Genomic DNA, 19424 nt, shown 5'->3' on the forward strand with positions numbered 1-19424 from the left:
CTAGATATTTTTTGATTTCCTCTTTGATTTCTTCAGTGAGCTCTTGGTTATTTAGTAATGTATTGTTTAGCCTCCATCTGTTTGTGCTTTTTACGTTTTTTTCCCTGTAATTCATTTCTGATCTCATAGCATTGTGGTCAGAAAAGATGCTTGATATAATTTCAATTTTTTTAAATTTACTGAGCTTGATTTGTGACCCAAGATGTGATCTGTCTTGTAGAATGTTCTGTGCACACTTGAGAAGAACATGTAATCTGCTGTTTTGGGGTGGAATGTCCTATAAATGTCAATTAAATCTATTTGGTCTATTGTATCATTTAAAGCTTCTGTTTCCTTATTTATTTTCATTTTGAATGATGTGTCCATTGGTGTAAGTGAGGTGTTAAAGTCCCCCAGTATTACTGTGTTACTGTTGATTTCCCCTTTTATAGCTGTTAGCAGTTGTCTTATGTATTGAGGTGCTCCTATGTTGGGTGCATATATAATTATAATTGTTATATCTTCTTCTTGGATTGATCCCTTGATCATTATGTAGTGCCCTTCCTTGTCTCTTGTAACATTCTTTATTTTAAAGTCTATTTTATCTGATACGAATATTGCTACTCCAGCTTTCGTTTCATTTTCATTTGCATGGAATATCTTTTTCCATCCCCTCACTTTCAGTCTGTATGTGTCCCTAGGTCTGAAGTGGGTCTTTTGTAGACAGCATATGTATTGGTCTTGTTTTTGTATCCGTTCAGCAAGCCTGGGTCTTTTGGTTGGAGCATTGAATCCATTCACGTTTAAGGTAATTATCAATATGTATGTTCCTATGACCATTTTAAAAATTGTTTTGGGATTGTTTTTATAGGTCGTTTTCTTCTCTTGTGTTTCCCACTTAGAGAAGTTCCTTTGCATTCGTTGTAGAGCTGGTTTTGTCTTAGCTTTTGCTTGTCTGTAAAGCTTTTGATTTCTCCATTGAATCTGAATGAGATCCTTGCCGGGTAGAGTAGTCTTGGTTGTAGGTTCTCCCCTTTCATCGCTTTAAGTATATCATGCCATTCCCTTCTGGCTTGTAGAGTTTCTGCTGAGAAATCAGCTGTTAACCTTAGGGGAGTTCCCTTGTATGTTGTCATTTTTCCCTTGCTGCTTTCAATAATTTTTCTTTGTCTTTAATTTTTGCCAGTTTGATTACTATGTGTCTCGGCGTGTCTCTCCTTGGGTTTATCCTGTATGGGACTCTCTGTGCTTCCTGGACTTGGGTGGCTATTTCCTTTCCCATCTTAGGGAAGTTTTTGACTATAATCTCTTCAAGTATTTTCTCTGGTCCTTTCTCGCTCTCTTCTCCTTCTGGGACCCCTATAATGCGAATGTTGTTGTGTTTAATGTTGTACCAGAGGTCTCTTATGCTGTCTTCGTTTTTTCATTCTTTTTTCTTTATTCTGTTCCACAGCATGAATTCCACCATTCTATCTCCCAGGTGACTTATCTGTTCTCCTGCCTCAGTTATTCTGCTATTGATTCCTTCTAGTGTAGTTTTCATATCAGTTATTGTATTGTTCATCTCTGTTTGTTTGTTCTTTAATTATTCTAGGTCTTTGTTAGACATTTCTTGCATCTTCTCGATCTTTGACTCCATTGTTTTTCCGAGGTCCTGGATCATCTTCACTATCATTATTCTGAATTCTTTTTTTGGAAGGTTGCTTATCTCCACTTCATTTAGTCATTTTTCTGGGTTTTATCTTGTTCCTTCATCTGGTACATAGCCCTCTGCCTTTTCATCTTGTCTATCTTTCTGTGAATGTGGTTTTTGTTCCACAGGCTGCAGGATTGTATTTCTTCTTGCTTCTGCTGTCTGCCCTCTGGTGGATGAGGCTGTCTAAGAGGCTTGTTCAAGTTTCCTGATGGGAGGGACTGGTGGTGGGTAGAGCTGACTGTTGCTCTGGTGGGCAGAGCTCAGTAAAACTTTAATCCGCTTGACTGCTGATGGGTGGGGCTGGGTTCCCTCCCTGTTGGTTGTTTGGCCTGAGGCGACCCAACACCTGAGCCTACCTGGGCTCTTTGGTGGGGCTAATGGCAGACTGTGGGAGGGCTCATGCCAAGGAATACTTCCCAGAACTTCTGCTGCCAGTGTCCTTGTCCCCATGGTGAGCCACAGCCACCACCTGCCTCTGTAGGAGACCCTTCAGCACTAGCAGGTAGGTCTGGTTCAGTCTCCTCTGGGGTCACTGCTCCTTCCCCTGGGTCTTGATGCACTACTTTGTGTGTGCCTTCCAAGAGTGGAGCCTCTGTTTCCCCCAGTCCTGTTGAAGTGCTGCAATCAAATTCCACTAACCTTCAAAGTCTGAGTCTCTAGGAATTCCTCCTCCCATTGCCGGACCCCCAGGTTTGGAAGCCTGACGTGGGGCTCAGAACCTTCAGTCCAGTGGGTGGACTTCTGTGGTATAAGCGTTCTCCAGTCTGTGACTCACCCACCCAGCAGTTATGGGATTTGATTTTACTGTGATTTCACCCCTCCTACTGTCTCATTGTGGCTTTTCCTTTGTCTTTGGATATGGGGTATCTTTTTTGGTGAGTTCCAGTGTCTTCCTGTCGATGATTGTCTAGCAGCTAGTTGTGATTCTGGTTTTCTCGCAAGAGGGAGTGAGAGCCCATCCTTCTACTCCACCATCTTGGTTCAGGGCTCAAAGGGGATCATATAATTTTTATTCTCTAGTTTGTTAAAGAGGTGTATCATGTTGGTTGATTTGTAGATATTGCACCATCCTTGCATCCCTGGGATAAAGCCCAGTTGATCATGGTGTATGATCATTTTAATGTATTGTTGAATTTGATTTGCTAATATTTTGTTGAAAAATTTTGCATCTATGTTCTTCATTGGCCTGTAATTTTCTTTTTTTGTGGTGTCTTTTTCTGGTTTTGGTACCTGAGTAATGGTGGCCTTGTAGAATGAATTTGGAAATGTTCCTTCTCCTTTACGTTTGGTAAAATTTCCCTGTGAAGCCATCCGGTTCTGGACATTTGTTTGTTGGGAGGTTTTTTTGTTTATTTTTATTTTTTTCACAAATTCAATTTTACTAGTGATTGATCTGTTCGAATTGTTTGTTTCTTCTTCTTCTTTTAAAAGATTTATTTATTATTTATTTTTGGCTGCATCGAGTCTTAGTTGTGGCATGGGGGATCTTAGTTAAGGCATGCGGGATCTTTCGTTGCAGCACATGGGGTCTTCGTTGTGGTACATGGGCTTCTGCCTAGTTGTGGTGTGCAGGTTTTCTCTTCTCTAGTTGTGGCATGCAGGCTCCAGGGCATGTGGGCTCTGTAGTTGTGGTGCATGGCTTCCAGAGCTCATGTGCTCTGTGGTTTGTGGCACACAAGCTCTAGTTGAGGTGTGTGAGCTCAGTAGTTGTGGTGCATGGGCTTAGTTGTCCCGTGGCTTGTGGGATCTTAGTTCCCTGACTAGGGATCGAACCGGCATCCCCTGCATTGTAAGGCAGATTCTTTACCACTGGACCACCAGGGAAGTCCCTGTTTGTTTCTTCTTGATTCAGTCTTGTGAAGTTGTATGTTTCTAGAAATTTGTCCATTTCTTCTAGGTTGTCCAATTTGTGAGCGTATAACTGTTTGTAGTATTCTCTTATGATTTTTTTGTAGTTATTTCTCCTCTTTCATTTCTTATTTTGTATATTTGGGTGCTTCTCTTTTCTTCTTGGTGAGCCTAGCTAAAGGTTTTTCAGTTTTATTAATCTTTTCAAAAAACAGCTCTTGGTTTCATTAATTTTTACCATTTTTGATCTCAATTTTATTTATTTTATGTCTGATCTTTATTGTTCCTTCCTTCTGATGACTTTGGACTTTGTCTGTTCTTTGATTTTTTAATTTGTTTAGATGGTAGATTGTTTATTTGAGATTTCTCTTGTTTCTTGAGGTAGACTGTATCTCTGTAAACTTCCCCTTTAGAACTGCTTTTGGTATATCCCATAGATTTTGGAGTGTTGTGTTTCCATTTTCATTTTTTTAGAGGTATTTTATGATTTCCTTTTGGTTTCTTCATCAATCTCTTGTTTTTTTAGTAGCACGTTGTCTTGTCTCCATGTGTTTGGTTTTTTCCCATTTTCCTTTCTGTAATTGATTTCTAGTTTCATACTTTTCTGGTTGGAAAAAATGCTTGATATAATTTCTGTCCTCTTTAATTTGTTGAGACTTGTTTTGTGGCCTAGCATGTGACCTATCCTGGAGACCATTCCATGTGCACTTGAGATGAATGTGTATTGTACTGTTTTTGGATGGAATGTCCTGTATATATCTGTTAAGTCCAACTGGTCTAATGTGTTATTTGAGACCATTGTTTCCTTACTGACTTTCTGTCTGGATGATCTGTCCGTTGATATAAGTGGATGTTAAAGTTCTCTACTATTATTGGCAATTTCTCCCTTTATGTCTGTTAATATTTGCTTTATATATTTATGTGCTCTTGTATTAGGTACATATATGTTAACTAGTATAATACTCTTTTCTTGTACTGATCCCTTTATCATTATGTAATGACCTTCTTTCTCTTTCGTTATAGACCTTGTTTTAAAGTTTATTTTGTCTGATATGAATACTGCTACCTCCACTTTCTTGTCATTTCCATTTGCATGAAATATCTTTTTTTCCCCACATTCTTGCTTTCAATCTGTGTGTCTTTAGCTCTGAAATGAATCTCTTGTAAGCAGAATATATACGGATCTTGTTTTTTTTTTTTTTTGTTTGTTTTTTGCTGTACGCGGGCCTCTCACTGTTGTGGCCTCTCCCGTTGCGGAGCACAGGCTCCGGATGTGCGGGCTCAGTGGCCATGGCTCATGGGCCCAGCCGCTCCGCGGCATGTGGGATCTTCCCGGACCGGGGCATGAACACGTGTCCCCTGCATCGGCAGGCGGACTCTCAACCACTGTGCCACCAGGGAAGCCCCGGATCTTGTTTTTAATCCAATCAGCCACACTAAATCTTTTGATTGGAGAATTTAGTCTATTGACATATAAGGTGTTTATTGATAGGTACATACATATTGCCATTTTGTTACTTGTTTTCTGATTGTTTTGTACTTCTTTTAGTTTCTTCCCTTGTGTTTTGATGACTTTCCTTTTTATTTTAATTTATTTTTATTTTTTAAAATTTTTATTGGAGTATAGTTGATTCACAACATTGTTGATGACTTTTAGTGGTATGCTTCTGTTCCTTTCTCTCTAGTTTTTGTGAATCTATTGTAGGTTTTTGATTTGTGGCTATGATCGTGTTCATATATGTTGACCTATAACTATATCTACTTGTTTTAAATGGTAGTCATTTAAGATCAAACACATTCTAAAAGATCTACATTTTTTTACTCCTTTCCCCCATATTTTGTGTTTTTGATCTCATATAAATATGGAACGCTTGATGAATTTGCATGTCATCCTTTCTCAGGGGCCATGCTAATCTTCTCTGTATCATTCAAATTTTAGTATATGTGCTACCAAAGCAATCATCCTTTAACATATTTGTAAAGTTGGTTTAGTGGTGCTGAACTCGGTTAGCTTTTGCTTGTCTGTAAAACTATTTATGTCTCCTTCAGATCTGAATGACAGCCTTGTCATGTAGAGGATTCTTGGTTGTAGGTTTTTCCCTTTCATCTCTTTAAATATATCATGCCACTCCCTTCTGGACTGCAGGGTTTCTGTTGAAAAGTCAGCTGATAGCCTTATGGGAGTTCCCCTGTACATACCTTGTTGCTTTTCCCTTGCTGCTTTTATGATTTTCTCTTTATGTTTAATTTTTGCCATTTTAATTACAATGTGTCTTGGTGTGGATCTCTTTGGATTCATCTTTTTGGGGATATTCTGTGCTTGCTGGATATGAATGTTTCCTTTCCCAGATTAAGGACATTTTCAGCTATCATTTATTGAAATAAGTTATCTGCCCTTTTTTCTCTCTCTTTTCCTTCTGGTACCCCTGTAATGTGACTATTACTATGCTTAATGTTATCCCAGAGGTCTTTTATAGTATCCTCATGTTTTTAAATTCTTTTTTCTGTTCAGCTTTGGTGATGTCCACTAGTCTGGCTTCCAGTTTGCTAATGTATTCCTCTGTATCAGCTAGTCTACTGTTGATTCCTTCTAGTGTATTTTTATTTCAGTTATTGTATTCTTCAGCTCTGTTTGGTTCTTCTTTATATTTTCTAACTCTTTGTTAAACTTCTCACTGTGTTCATCCATTTTTCTCCCAAGTTCATTAAACATCTTTATGATTGTTACCTTGAACTCTTTATCAGGTAGATTGTTTTTTTTTTTTTTTTTGCGGTACACAAGCATGTGGGATCTTCCTGGACCGGGGCACGAACCCATGTCCCTGCATCGGCAGGCAGACTCTCAATCACTGCGCCACCAGGGAAGCCCCAGGTAGATTGTTTATCTACAGTTCACTATGTTCTTCTTTTGGGGTTTTATCTTGTTCCTTAATTTGGAATATATTCATCTCTTCCCTCATTTTGCCTAATTCTCTATTTCTATGTATTAGGTGTGTTGGTTATGCTTCCTGATCTTGGAGAAGTGATCTTATTTAACAGATGTCCTATGGGGCCAGGCAGCATACTCCTCTCTGGTCACTAGAGCTATATGCTTTAGGGGTGACCCTGTGTAAGCTGCTGGGCCCTTCTGTTATGATGGGACCCACTACTGCAGTCAGCTGGTAGATGGAGCTGATCCCTGGCATGGTTTGTTGCCAGACCCTGACTCATGCAGGGGCTGCCAAGCTGCTGGTCTGTGGGGCTAAATCTTGGTGTGGCTGGCTGCATGGACAAGGGTATCTGGGGCTTGTGCCTGGCCTGCTTCTGGGCAGGGCTTAGTTCCTATACTAGTGGCCTCTTAGCCTGAGGGGTCCTGGGACTGGTGCTGACCAGCTGGTGAGTGGGTAAGCCCTTGGTACCAATGGGCTAGAGGAAGACTCCAAAATGGTGCTTGGCAGCACCAGGGTCATGTGGTAAAATGAGCTCTCAAAAATGACTGCTGCCAGCATCTGTGTCCTCAGAGGGTGTTCCTTTTGGCTCTTGACTCTCTGGGAGCCTCTCCAAGCTCAGTAAGTGAGTCTGACCCAGGCTCCTTTCAAATTACTGACTCTGCTCTGGGTCACAGAGCGTGTGTGATTTTGCATGTGCCCCGTAAAAGCAGAGTCTCTGGCTCTCCCTAAAGCAAGTCCCACTGGCCTTCAAAGCCAGACACTCAGGGAGCTTGTCTTCCTGGTGCAGGACCCTGGGGCTTGGAATCCTCATTCCTTTCGGGAGAGATTCTGCAATTGTAATTATCCTCCCGTTTGTGGGTCATTACCCAGGGGTGTGGGTCTTGACCATACTGCATCTTTGCTCCCACTACCAAAGTCACTGTGGCTCCTTCTTTAGATCTTCAGTTGCAGAAAATCTTTTCTGCTAGTGTTCAGGTTATTCTCATTGATAGTTGCTCCGTAAATAGTTGTAATTTTGGTGTGCCCAATGGGAGAAGGTGAACTCAGGGTCTTCCTACTCCACTATCTTGGCAGCAACTCCAAAGTGCTTGAAAGTGTCAGTGATGGGTGGCTGATAGGTCTCCTGTCTTATGACTTCTCTTTCAGAAGAAAATGAAATGGTTCCTGTACTCTTAGTGCCAATTTTTCGTGTACTTTTAAAAATTTTTAATTAATTAATTAATTAATTTTTGGCTGCATTGGGTCTTCGTTGCTGTGCATGGGCTTTCTCTAGTTGTGACGAGTGGGGGCTACTCTTTGTTGCGGTGCGCGGGCTTCTCATTGCAGTGGCTTCTCTTGTTGCAGAGCATAGGCTCTAGGTGTGTGGGCTTCAGTAGTTGTGGCACACAGGCTCAGTAGCTGTGGTTTGCGGGCTCCAGAGCACAGGCTCAGTAGTTGTGGTGCACGGGCTTAGTTGCTCCGTGGCATGTGGGATCTTCCTGGACCAGGGATCGAACCTGTGTCCCCTGCATTGGCAGGTGGATTCTTAACCACTGTGACACCAGGGAAGTCCCTCTTTCTTGTACTTTTAAAATGCTTTGCAAGAATGCAAGCCACTTCACTCCAAAGAAATATGTCTTTTCTGAGTTGCATCCATTTTAATGTTTATAAGAAACTCTCAACTAAATATGCTGGCTAAAAAGTACTGAATGTGCACAATTAATTGAACATCATTTAACAGAGATTTGCTCTGAACTCTCAAGTGACTCAGGCATTTTGTCAGCTGCTGCTGTTGCTTTATAAGTACATTGTGAAATTATATTTAAAACTAAACAAAGGAGATGTTGCACAGTTTTAACTCCAAGAATTAAAACTGTTCCAAGTTAAATAGAGAAGGAAGGATTTATATAACTAAATGATCATTTGAACGTTGAGCAAAAAAGAGAGGAACTAAAGATTATGCCCAGTGGAATTATAAACCTTCTAATTTGTTTAGGTATGATAACTTCAGGAGGGAGATGCCATGGTTCAAGCCAACACAATACAATTGTAAACCGAATAACTTCATCTGTTTTGCATATGCCAACCCTATGGCCTAATACAAAATGTTTGATAATTGTAAGTAACATTGACCTTGTTTACAATGTATTAAATGGACAAACTTATATCGATTGTTCTATACCTGAGTGACACTTCAGGGAAACACATATTTATCTGAAGATAGAAAATTGGATTTAGTGATGAATAATTTTGGATCTCCCGCTCCAGTTCACAGTCAGCACTTGATCAATGATCTTATTCCTGTTGGTTTCTTTGTTTATTCAACATAATGCATTGGAGCACTACTCAGCATTCAGAGCTCAATCATTGAAATTTGTTTGGCAAGTCAAACAATATATAAGATTTAAAAATTCTTTATACCGTACAGAAAGTACTACTTCTAGTACTTCCCTGGTTTTATTTGTTACACTTAAATTAAATACAGCTGGAATTTATTTTGGTGGAAGGAGTGAGGTAGGGCTCCAACTTCTCTTTTTCCTTCCAAATTGCAAGCCAGTTTTCTCAAAATGATTTAATGAAGAATGTAATTTAAAAACTTGCATGTGCCCAAAATGCTATTTAAATTGAATATTAATGAAATCTTGGAAAGAAATTGTGGCGTGATTTTCTGTTTTCAGAGGGTTTTATTCCAATTAAGATGAACTCAAGGCTTAATGAGGACTTGTAAAGAAACAGATTCAGGAACTAGTACTCTTTTACCTACAAAAAATGTAAGAGGAGGAGGAGCTGAATGGAAGCCGCTAAGGAGAATAAGGTGCAGAAATAACAAAAATATTTTGAAGTCTATATAAATAGAAGGGTATTTGCTGCAGCACTGTCTATGACACTGCCTGGTTTCTTAAGCAGATAGCAAACCTCTAGAGTCCTTGTTCTGTGAGTCAAATCAATCATAGCCACGTTTCTGTTACAGGCAGCCGAACAATCTTGACTGATCCACTACATTTACTTTTTTTCCTGTGTGCTTCTATATCTCTACTTTTACTTCACTGTTTCATTTAGCATGGGTTACTATTTTTTAATTAAAAGTTTTTTTTAAAAAATTAAAAAAATGATTTATTTATTTTGGGCTGTGTTGGGTCTTCGTTGCTGCGTGCGGGCTTTCTCTAGTTGCAGTGAGTGGGGGCTACTCTTCATTGAGGCGCGCGGGCTTCTCACTGCAGTCGCTTCTCTTGTTGTGGAGCATGGGCTCAAGGCGTGCAGGCTTCAGTAGTTGTGGCAGACAGGTTCAGTAGTTGTGGCTCGTGGGCCCTAGAGCGCAGGCTCCGTAGTTGTGGCGCATGGGCTTAGCTGCTCCACAGCATGTGGGATCTTCCTGGACCAGGGCTCGAACCCATGCCCACTGCATTGGCAGGCGGATTCTTAACCACTGAGCCACCAGGGAAGCCCAGCACGTGTTACTTTTTAAAATCTAAAACTGTTCCTAAAAATAAAGAATATGTTGAATGTTGGACAGCTAAAGAAGAAATGAGAGTAATCAAGACAGTGAAGAGTTTATTGGAGGGCGCAAAATAATTTAATCTGCAGAGTGATAGCCATTTTTATGATCAGGATGTTAAGCACTTGAACAACCTACACTTCATTTTCATAACAAAGACACAACTAGGAAAAGAGTTAATTTTAAGAATTTATTATTTTTTTTAAAAAAGCAACTTCCAGGGTTTGTCATTGTACACATTTAGCCCAGTCTCCTATAGCAGGTACAGCAATAACTGATTTTTATAACATTGACTCAGAGGCACTGAAGATCCATACTGTCTTAGGAATTATCACAGATAGAAGAGAGAATTAGAAGAGTTTAATGTTAAGTGTATTTAAAAAATCATATTCTAATTCTTTTAAATTGCTTATCCAAGTATGCTAATATAGTAGAGTTCAGATAACTAGAAAACACAATTGACTAGAACATCCCATTCCCATCTGGTGTGCATTAATAGGCTTTTTATGGCATATATCTTTATATAGTTTGCAAACTAATTCAACCCACTTTTACACAGCATTAATTGTTTTTTATTGAGTTGGCACTGGGCTGAAATTGTTGCTCATTATCTCATCATTACTTTTTTCTAGTTCTTGGATGGATTTCCCTCATCTGACACAGTGTTTGGACTTTAGTATATATGAGACTTCCAGATTATCTCTGCCCATTCTAGTGATATTTACAATGAGGTTATCCATGGCCAGATATCCAAGACTACTAATTAATATGTCCACTAGCTCTGTTCTTGACTTTGGTAAAAGAGAGACCTTGTGTCTTACTGGAGTATGGGCCAAGCTCCAGGACAGAAGCTGTTTGTGAACTGGTCGTCAACAGAGGTAACCACTCAAGGTTCTTATTAATGCTGTGCAAACAAGGATCTCGTCATTTCAGTAACTATTTGTACATTTATAAAAGCAATACAGTCATGGGAAAAACCAACAAGCACAGCTTGGTAGAATAACCTGCCATGAAATATCATTGGCCTTATAATAATTTACTACAACTGTTCCTTTTATTCACACTGGATAGGAAATGCTTCCATCTAACACATGGAATATGAATATATACAACAAAAAGTTGGCTTTTATTAAAAAAAAACTTCAGGAGGACAATAACATGAGGGTTGAAAAAATAATTTTGTGCAGTTTCCTAATCACAATCATATGTCTGCTACCTTTTACAGGGAATGACACAAGTTTGGATAGATTTTATAAACCAGTTAAAGAATTTTCCTGCCTGTAATAGCCTACTATTAAAATATTACCTTGTTCATACAGTATAGAGGTTTCTCCTTCTCCACTGTAATTCTAAATGACTGGGGTTGACATGAAGAGTCGCTTTTAAGGACAAACCCTGCTAATCCTCTTCAAAGTCATCATATATTTGCAGTTCCCTATTTCATCTAAAAGTTCACCAAAACAACATCTTGGAAACTGCACAGGGCTTCTGACTGATGTGCAGTTGGGATCCTGAATGTTGCGTATTCTCACCTGATGCCTGCCATCTTGATGCACAACAATGTCAACATCTTGGCTTGAACTTTCTGATGGCCACAGTGAGCCATGCAGCAGTGGTGTGGGGTGGACTGTTTTGTACCGCCAGCAGTCAAAACAGTGGCCAGGGGCTCAACGCCTCTACGCTGTGAGCCTGGGGAACCCATTCGCCTATGGAATGGTTCTCTGGAGTCCAGCAATGTCACTGCAGGTGGCCAAGACATTCTGTCACCTGCTTTATGGAGGACTATACTCAAGAAGAAACCTAATGTTCTAAAAACAGACAATATGGGCCAGGTTGGGGGCAAGCGAGGGAGGTTGCTTTCATAAGCCCTGTAAAATATCTCTGATTTTAGCTCTAGGAGGAAGCTGGGAGAGTCTCTGGCAGCGGCAGGCTGGGAGAAGGGCAGGTCTGAGGTATGCTTGGGGAAGTGTCAGTTTGGTGTTGGCAATGCAGATTTAGTGCCTGTGGACCCCGACTAGGGCACTCTGCCTAGATCTATTCTCCCCTGACTGTACCTTTAATGCCCAAGGGTTTCCCCATTCCCCCACACAATCCTTGTTTGCTTTTGCTTTCTAAAGTTGAGAGGGCAATTAGGGATCGTTTATGTCTCAATTTTGACTGATTAGTGGTGGCTCTTTGGAATTATGATTTGAGGATTGTGTAGAAATCACTGGGCTCCATGGAAGATGGTGCTGTGATTGATTAGCAATGTCTGCCATGGCTACAAGCATTGGTGTGTATGGAATGCATGCTAGGTCCTATGTCTCTGTTCTAAGTAAGATGAAAGAATGAGGCTGGCTTGATGGGTTTTTGAAGGATCTTTGGAGACCACAGCCCGAAGCACTAAGTTTGCATTTACTTAATATTCTGCTTCATTCCTGAAAAGATTTAAGGGTTTCGGGAGTGGAATTTTAAGATGTGTGGAAAGTTGGAGGGGGAGGTAATTTTGAACAGGCTGGTGCAGGAGGCCCTAAACGGTGGCCTCTGTTTTCGCCCTTGGGTGATGAAGCCTAATGTTTAGAAAGTGATTATAGAGCTTACTGGTGATAGCAGATTCAGAAAGACTTGGAGGAGTGGAGTGGTTCCCAGGCATGGTGGGAATTTCAGGCAGCTGATAATATTTGTGAGTATGTTGAAAAGCCAAGGAGAAATATATTTGTATCCACAAACACATGTGGTTTTTTTTGGATAAATTCCTTAGTATGTCCGGACTATTGTCTTTCAGCTCTACGTAGAAATCTCTGGTGCACAACTTCACCGAGAAAGAAAAACAAAATCAGTGAAATTGTGTGGTAGGTGCTAGTGATGCCATTTGGGGAAGATCAACTAATGTTTGTCTGTGGAAAATAGGATCAATCACTTCTTCGTATCTCAAGTGATTTAAATTGAAGCCAAATCTTGATTTTTTAACATGAGGCGTTAACAAGTTGCTCTTTGACGATGCCGTTGTCTGTTGATTTAGGGGCCATGTTGGGCCAAAGCCAGCCACCTCCAGCTGCTGATGGTCTGTGGGTTTTAGAAACTGTCTGATGCTCCCATCAGTACTCGCCTGTCAGTGCACATACCTGATTTCACTTACACAGCAACATGGTAACATACCTTTTCCTTCAGTAAACAACCGCCCTCTTCCTCACTTGGAAACTGGGAGAATTTGGAAGGAAAATAAGGCATATCCTTTTACTCCTCTGCAAATCCCAGAACATGCTTTTGGATACCTGTATGATGTTGAGTTTCTTGCCACAATGGGGACCCCAATCTTTCCCCAAAGATGTAGGCAAAGGGTCTCGACCTTCCTGGGTGGCACATAGAGGTGAGGATTCCTTGGTTCCTAGGCCAAGGGTCCAGGGTCAAGTGATGGAGGTGGAGTGAAAGAGGGAAGGCAGCATTTAGCAACCCAGCAATGTTATTTCTTATCTGACTCTGCATTTCACCCTCAGAGAAACGATTTTCTTATTGATCTCCATGAGACACAATCCCATTTAGAGCATCTCAGCAGTTTCAGCGTCTCTGGAACCTTCTAGAGGTGATGGCTGGCTGGCTATAATTGTGACTGTAGTTGCCTCATTGTTTGTTTTCAGGCAATTCAAAATTTCGATTTCTTTCCTCTGATCACAATTGTCGGTGTACTGGTGTTACAAACCAATTTTTAAAGTGTGTGAACGTCAGTGGGCTTCATCCCCACTCATTTCCAAAGTGGAAGCCCCCTTTAACTGGAAAGACTTGTTCTAACACCACAGAGGAGCCTCCTCCCCAAAGTTTCTGAGAGAACCCAGAGCATGAACTGTGGGTTCTAGACAGAGGGCCTAGGAGGTGGTCGGGACGGGGGTGGTGCCCTGTTGGGAGGGGGAGCCTGAGGGGGAGGGGGGAGGATGGAAGGTGGGGATGGAATTGGAGGGGTGGGGGCACTGGGGGGTGGGGGAGGGCAGTGGGGAGCAGGGGGGGGTGGGGTGTAGATGGGGGCAGGAGGCGGTGAGGTGGTGTGGTAGGCATTGTTGAGGGGGTACTTGGCAGGAGGATTGTTCTTGACTCTGGTGAAGTTGATACAGCGTCCCTGGAAGAGAATCAGAGAGAAGGAAACATGAGCTGATGCTTGCTGGGGGCTTACAACAGGGCGGGTGGCAGTGTGCAGGAGGGGGGCAGCCTGAAAAATACGTGGCAAGCAGACGCCGTGTTTATGTCCGTGCGCTCAGCAGAGCATTACACCAGAACTCGACAACAAATAAGCTCCTCGTTCCCTTCTTCTGGGCTTACTGTGTTGCAAACTTATTTGCTCAATTTCATTTTTCGCGAGCCTCTCTCTCTCGACGAGGTGGAAGAGCAGGGGACTGACCTTAACTGGACGCACAGGGTCAAGGTGAGGACAGAGGTTGTTGAATTTAATCTCCTCAACAGCCTTGCCAGGCAGGTATTATTATCAGTCGTCCCATTTCATAGATGAGGACACTGAGGCTCAGAAAGGTTAAATCACAACTAGGAAGAGGTGGGGTTGTTGTCACCAGTAGATACAGCCTCCCGCTCCAAGCCCCTGCCTTCCCCAGAGCTCTGACATGGACAGTTTATCCTGCTTTTGTTTTCCCTGGGGAATCCCTCTTCCAGCTGCTGTCGCACCTGCCCAGGTGCCCTTAGGTTCTTAAGAAATACAACCCGGGGACCTTTGGTTGCAAAGCAGTCATCAACCCTGAATCCAGCTTTTTCCCCACCCTTCCCAGGTACCTGACTAGATAATGCAGAGTAGACACCTGGAACCCCTGCAGAAGCCTCTTCAAAGTCCAGAATACGAAGCCAGCCCTAGGTAGCCCTCTCTCCCCTGGGGCACCTCCTCTTTGCTCTCCAGAATCACAGGCCCGCCCGCCCTGCCCCCCAACAGATACCTTCAGTCTCAACAGGCACTTGGGAGCCTTTCACCCAACACTGGGCTCTGCAAGGGACGGGAGCACAGGGGCTCTCCCTGTCACGATGTTCTCCTTCTGGTGTGTGGACCCCCCTCACCTTTCCCATTCGACCCTCCCCTTCTTGCCTGGGCAGGGTACCGGCCAGCCTTGTGGGGTCCTGGCCTTTTTCTAAACTTCCCACGCCTATCGGGGCATCTTCTTCTCTCTACTGTGTGTCCTGGATGCTGACAGAATCGGGGCCATCCCCTCTGAGGCTGCCCTGTCCCTTTCTCCTCTCCTGTTCATTTTAACCTGATTTTAACCCGATACAAGCGTTATACCGGCGCCGAGGAGGGAGTACGGCATTTTTCCTGGCTTCATTCGTCAGGATGGACGCCCATCCTGTGGTGGCCAAACTGGATGGGACGTGTCCAGAGGGGCCACAGTTTCCCTTTCCAGGCCTATTGAGGACGGGCCTGAGGGGGACCAAGAGAGTGAGGCTGTGGACTTTAAGGACCAGTTACCTGAAGGATAAGAGGGAAATACACGTGTGTGATTTGAGACCTGGCTTGGGGAGCGTCACGGCAGGGGCACGGTGAATGTTTGTGGGAGCTGGCGGGGCCCCGAGCAAAGCTTTCCTCACACGTGTACACCCCATCCATCCTTCCAGTCCCGAGTCAAGTCCCTTTTCCTCCACACGTCTTTCCCTGAAGGGTCCTGCTTCCACTCATCCCTCGCTTCCCTCCCTGAGTTTTCTAGCTACAGTCTACGCCACACACCGAAGCCTGCATACTATCATTGCTCTATCTGTAAATGCCTTGGCTCCCTGACTAGGTGAGAAACTTCTGGAAGGCAGTGCCCTTGTTTTGTGCTCCACTGTTGGTTTAGGAATTACAATGCCGCATTTAGATGTCAGCACCCCATTTTCTCTGAGCTTGCATTTCATGAGATTAAACCATGACCTAACTTTATTAGGTTTCGATTGGGGTCCACTAACTGCAGAAATCAGCTACCATCTTCTCACTGCATCATTGCCCAGAACTCCCAGGTCACGGTCAGACTTTCACGGGTTAAGTCAATTTTGTGACCCAGTGCTGTGAATTCCCGTTTGTCCAAGCAGCCCTCTTTTATAGCTTTATAAATGTAAGCCTCGGTTACACTTTATTTATGATCCTGGATAAAGCTCTTTCTTCTAACGATTACCATCTGTGATAAGTTCCTGTAACGGACAATTCAGAGTTGGGATTTACTGTACTACGTGTTCTGCCCTTCATTCCTAGATATGCCCAGTCAGACCAAGAGGCCCATTTCCTTTAAAGATGAAGGACAATTCTGATCCTGGGGAAGGAGCTGCTGGTGCCTGGAGTCAAGTCCCCACGTGGCTTAGATTTCCTTTAGGGCTGGTCATCCCACTGCTCTCTCCCTCCCTTTAGGGATCAGTGATGGTGAGCTGGGCCAAGAGAGCAGGTGCATTATCTCAGAGGCCCGTTTAATTATTTCACACAAATTTTTTTTTTTTTTTTTTTGCGGTACGCAGGCCTCTCACCGTTGTGGCCTCTCCCGCTGCGGAGCGCAGGCTCCGGACGCGCAGGCTCGGCGGCCATGGCTCACGGGCCCAGCCATTCCGCGGCACGCGGGATCCTCCCAGACCGGGGCACGAACCCGTGCCCCCTGCATCGGCAGGCGGACTCCCAACCACTGTGCCACCAGGGAAGCCCAACTCTAGTGTTTTTGCTGGAGACAAAATCAGGAGCTGCCAGGCTTCTTCTGTTCATAACCCAGATTAGGATTCCTAAATGTCTTCAGAAAGATTTGAAAGGATCCACGGAACAGAAGACGATCTCTCACATCTGTCAGCTAAAGATGGAGTAAAAGCAGGCAGGGGTTGGCGGGGGGGCGATGGGAGTGAGATGGAGAAAGATCTTCCTCGGTCAGCCCCTCCCCTGCTGCCATCACAGCCTCTTGGCCACAGCAGCTGAAGGACAGGGGTGGGGGTGGGAGAGAGGCAGAGAGCCCCCCTTCCTATAGTCAGTAGCACCCCAGGGGTGCCCCACGGGCACCTGCTGCAGAGCACAGGCTGTGGTTCATTACAGACCCAGCACATTCGAGCCCAGCATAGCAGCCCAGAGCCAGAGGGGCGGGGGCAAGCTCACAGCCTCTGCCACGCCCCCCTGAGTCATATCCCACTGAGAGATGTAGGCTGGGGATAATACACCACCTGCCACTCCCGGTCAAGATGATTAACTTAACCAGTTTTCTTGAAGGGCTCGGAACAGTGCCTGGCACATTGTGTTTGGTAAGTGAAGTTGAGTCTGGGTGGGGAAACGTGCTCAGACTCCTAGTTCAGTGCCTCCTAGGAGAGCTGCAGGCTAGAACCTCTACCCTTCTCACCTGGCTTCTAGAATAAAACTGGTATACAGGGAAAAAACTGTAGCATTGGACACATGACCAGAGCAGCTCCCAGAGCCGGCTCTCTTCCACACCTTCTTCTGTCCTCCCGTTGCTGCGTCACTCCTGTAGCTTATTCTTACAGGACACACAGTTGACTAGTGATGCATTTATACATACTTACCATCCTGAAAAGAAGATGCAGACCCTGCATAAACAAATCCCTGGGGTCAGTTACAGCAAGACGCAATTAGGACTTCAGGGAGGGGTGTGGCTACAAATTAAGTTCTTAAAACCGGGAGCCAAAGGAGCCAACACAAACACTGTTAACACTTAGACCATGTAGCTGGCTTTAAGATCAGTTTACACGACATCATTTTTTGCTTGCGAGAGGATAATCGAAAGGCCAGATGTTCTCAGTGTCACACATGCCAGCAAATCTGCACCAGTGTTTGGTTGAAAGTTTGCTAGGACAAATGGAGCACTTACTTCCTACGCTGGTCTTTGTAACCAGTTGAATTCTTTGCAGTATTGTTTTCGGGTTGCTTGATTCAGATCCAATATTTGGCTTTGACCTCAGTTTACCTCACTGCTCATTTACAAAGTATATGTGCCAATTATTTTCACACATGAGCAACAAAATGTCCTGATTAAATTGTAAGAAGAAAATGCAACAGTATCTCTTGCTAAGTGGAGGCTTAGCAGGATGCTAGGTGATGCTCTTCCTGGGCTGAAAAATGTCATTTTGATTCGGTTGAAATAATGGTGTTGGGAGGATTATTAGAAATGTCCAGGCACATCATCCACTTTATTATCAAAACCCCATGAGCTAAGTATTATTATTATATATTTTTATATATATATATATTTATATATATATAAATATATAAAAATATAAAAATATAAATATATATATTTATATTTATATATAAATATATATATATTTATATATATATATTTATATATATTATTATATATTTATTGTAAAGAAAGGAGATTGAGGGCTCAGACCTATTTAAATAACGTGCCCAAGACCACCCAGCTGGGAAACTGTAGAAATGGGATTAAAACCTAGCTCTTTGCTTGCTTTAGGCTCTCCTCCCCCCTTTTTACCGTATTATCCTGAACACAGGCTAAAAGTGCAGATAATGCCGCGAGGCACTTGTAGACGGTAAGACACAGTGTGGCACTTGGCCACAGTCCATCAGCTCTTAACATAGATCTGATCAAGAGATCAGATCAAGAGATGGAGAGATCTTTCCAGAACGTAATCTGGTCAGTTCACTCCCCAGGTTAACGTCTTTCAATGGCTCCCCAAGGATCCTTAAAATAAAATCCAAATGCCTCCCTCTGATAGCATATGCTATCTGTGATCTGGCCTTGCTTATACTTTTCAATTAAATTCTTGCTCTTTGTTGCGGATGTCCACCCTAGCCCATCCTAAGCTCTCCACAAATATCTGTTTAATGAAGACTGTACTCTGCCACTTGGTAGTCTTCTCGATATAAACCTTGTTTCCCCAATGGCTGGGGAATTATTTCTGAGGCACCATCTGGGTCTTCTCCTTTTGAGATCTTCATAGCAGCAGTAGGTTCGAGTTGAAGTTGGCACTCAATACTGCTCACACCTTTGAGGGTCTCTGAGGTGGAGCAAGCCTTCGTAGGAAGCTCAGATTTTCCCTGCAGGTTTAGGTTCTCAGAGGATCAAAGGTTCATGAACTCACGGCTGTGTGTTTACATCTCCTCAGTCATCCCCTGATGGTCTCTTTGGACCATTCTCTAGACTCTCAGGGTAGGGGTGGCGAGAATCCTGTGTGCTTCCCTTGATTTCCACACTTGAAGTGTTGACATGTTACCTTTAAAAATTTGGGTTGCTTTTTATTGCTTTATCAAAGGAGGCTGTTCTTCAACAAAGCTCTTTACCTAAACTGGAGGGGACACACTTTGAAACGATCATGGTGTAGTCAGGATGAAAGATCTGATTGAGCACGTTCTGGCTTCTTCCCAGCTTTGAACTGCAGACACTGATGATCCAAGGAGAACAGTCAGGAAACTGGGGGTGTGGGACTGTGGTCTGTCTGCCCTGCGGGTCTGGGCCGGGAGGCAGACTCCTACCTCCAGTTCTGCCTCTAGTGTGTGAAACCCTAAGTCTCTTTCTCTCTGTGGGTCTCAGCTGCTTCATCTTCATCTGAAACAAAA

At 43.1% G+C, this 19424-nt stretch overlaps 1 protein-coding gene across 1 annotated transcript in view; it reads right to left on the reverse strand.

The window, feature by feature from the left end:
• Window positions 1–9869: 9869 nt before the first annotated feature.
• The window catches only part of ANTXR1 (ANTXR cell adhesion molecule 1), a 246169-nt gene continuing 236614 nt past the window's right edge, over window positions 9870–19424 (reverse strand). The window contains exon 18 of the mRNA XM_079940437.1: window positions 9870–14018. Within this exon, the coding sequence (XP_079796563.1) occupies window positions 13758–14018 (261 nt within the window). The 3' untranslated portion in view covers window positions 9870–13757. The remainder of the gene's footprint in view (window positions 14019–19424) is intronic.

Source organism: Stenella coeruleoalba (assembly GCF_951394435.1).
Source record: "Stenella coeruleoalba genome assembly, chromosome: 13".
NCBI lineage: Eukaryota > Metazoa > Chordata > Mammalia > Artiodactyla > Delphinidae > Stenella > Stenella coeruleoalba.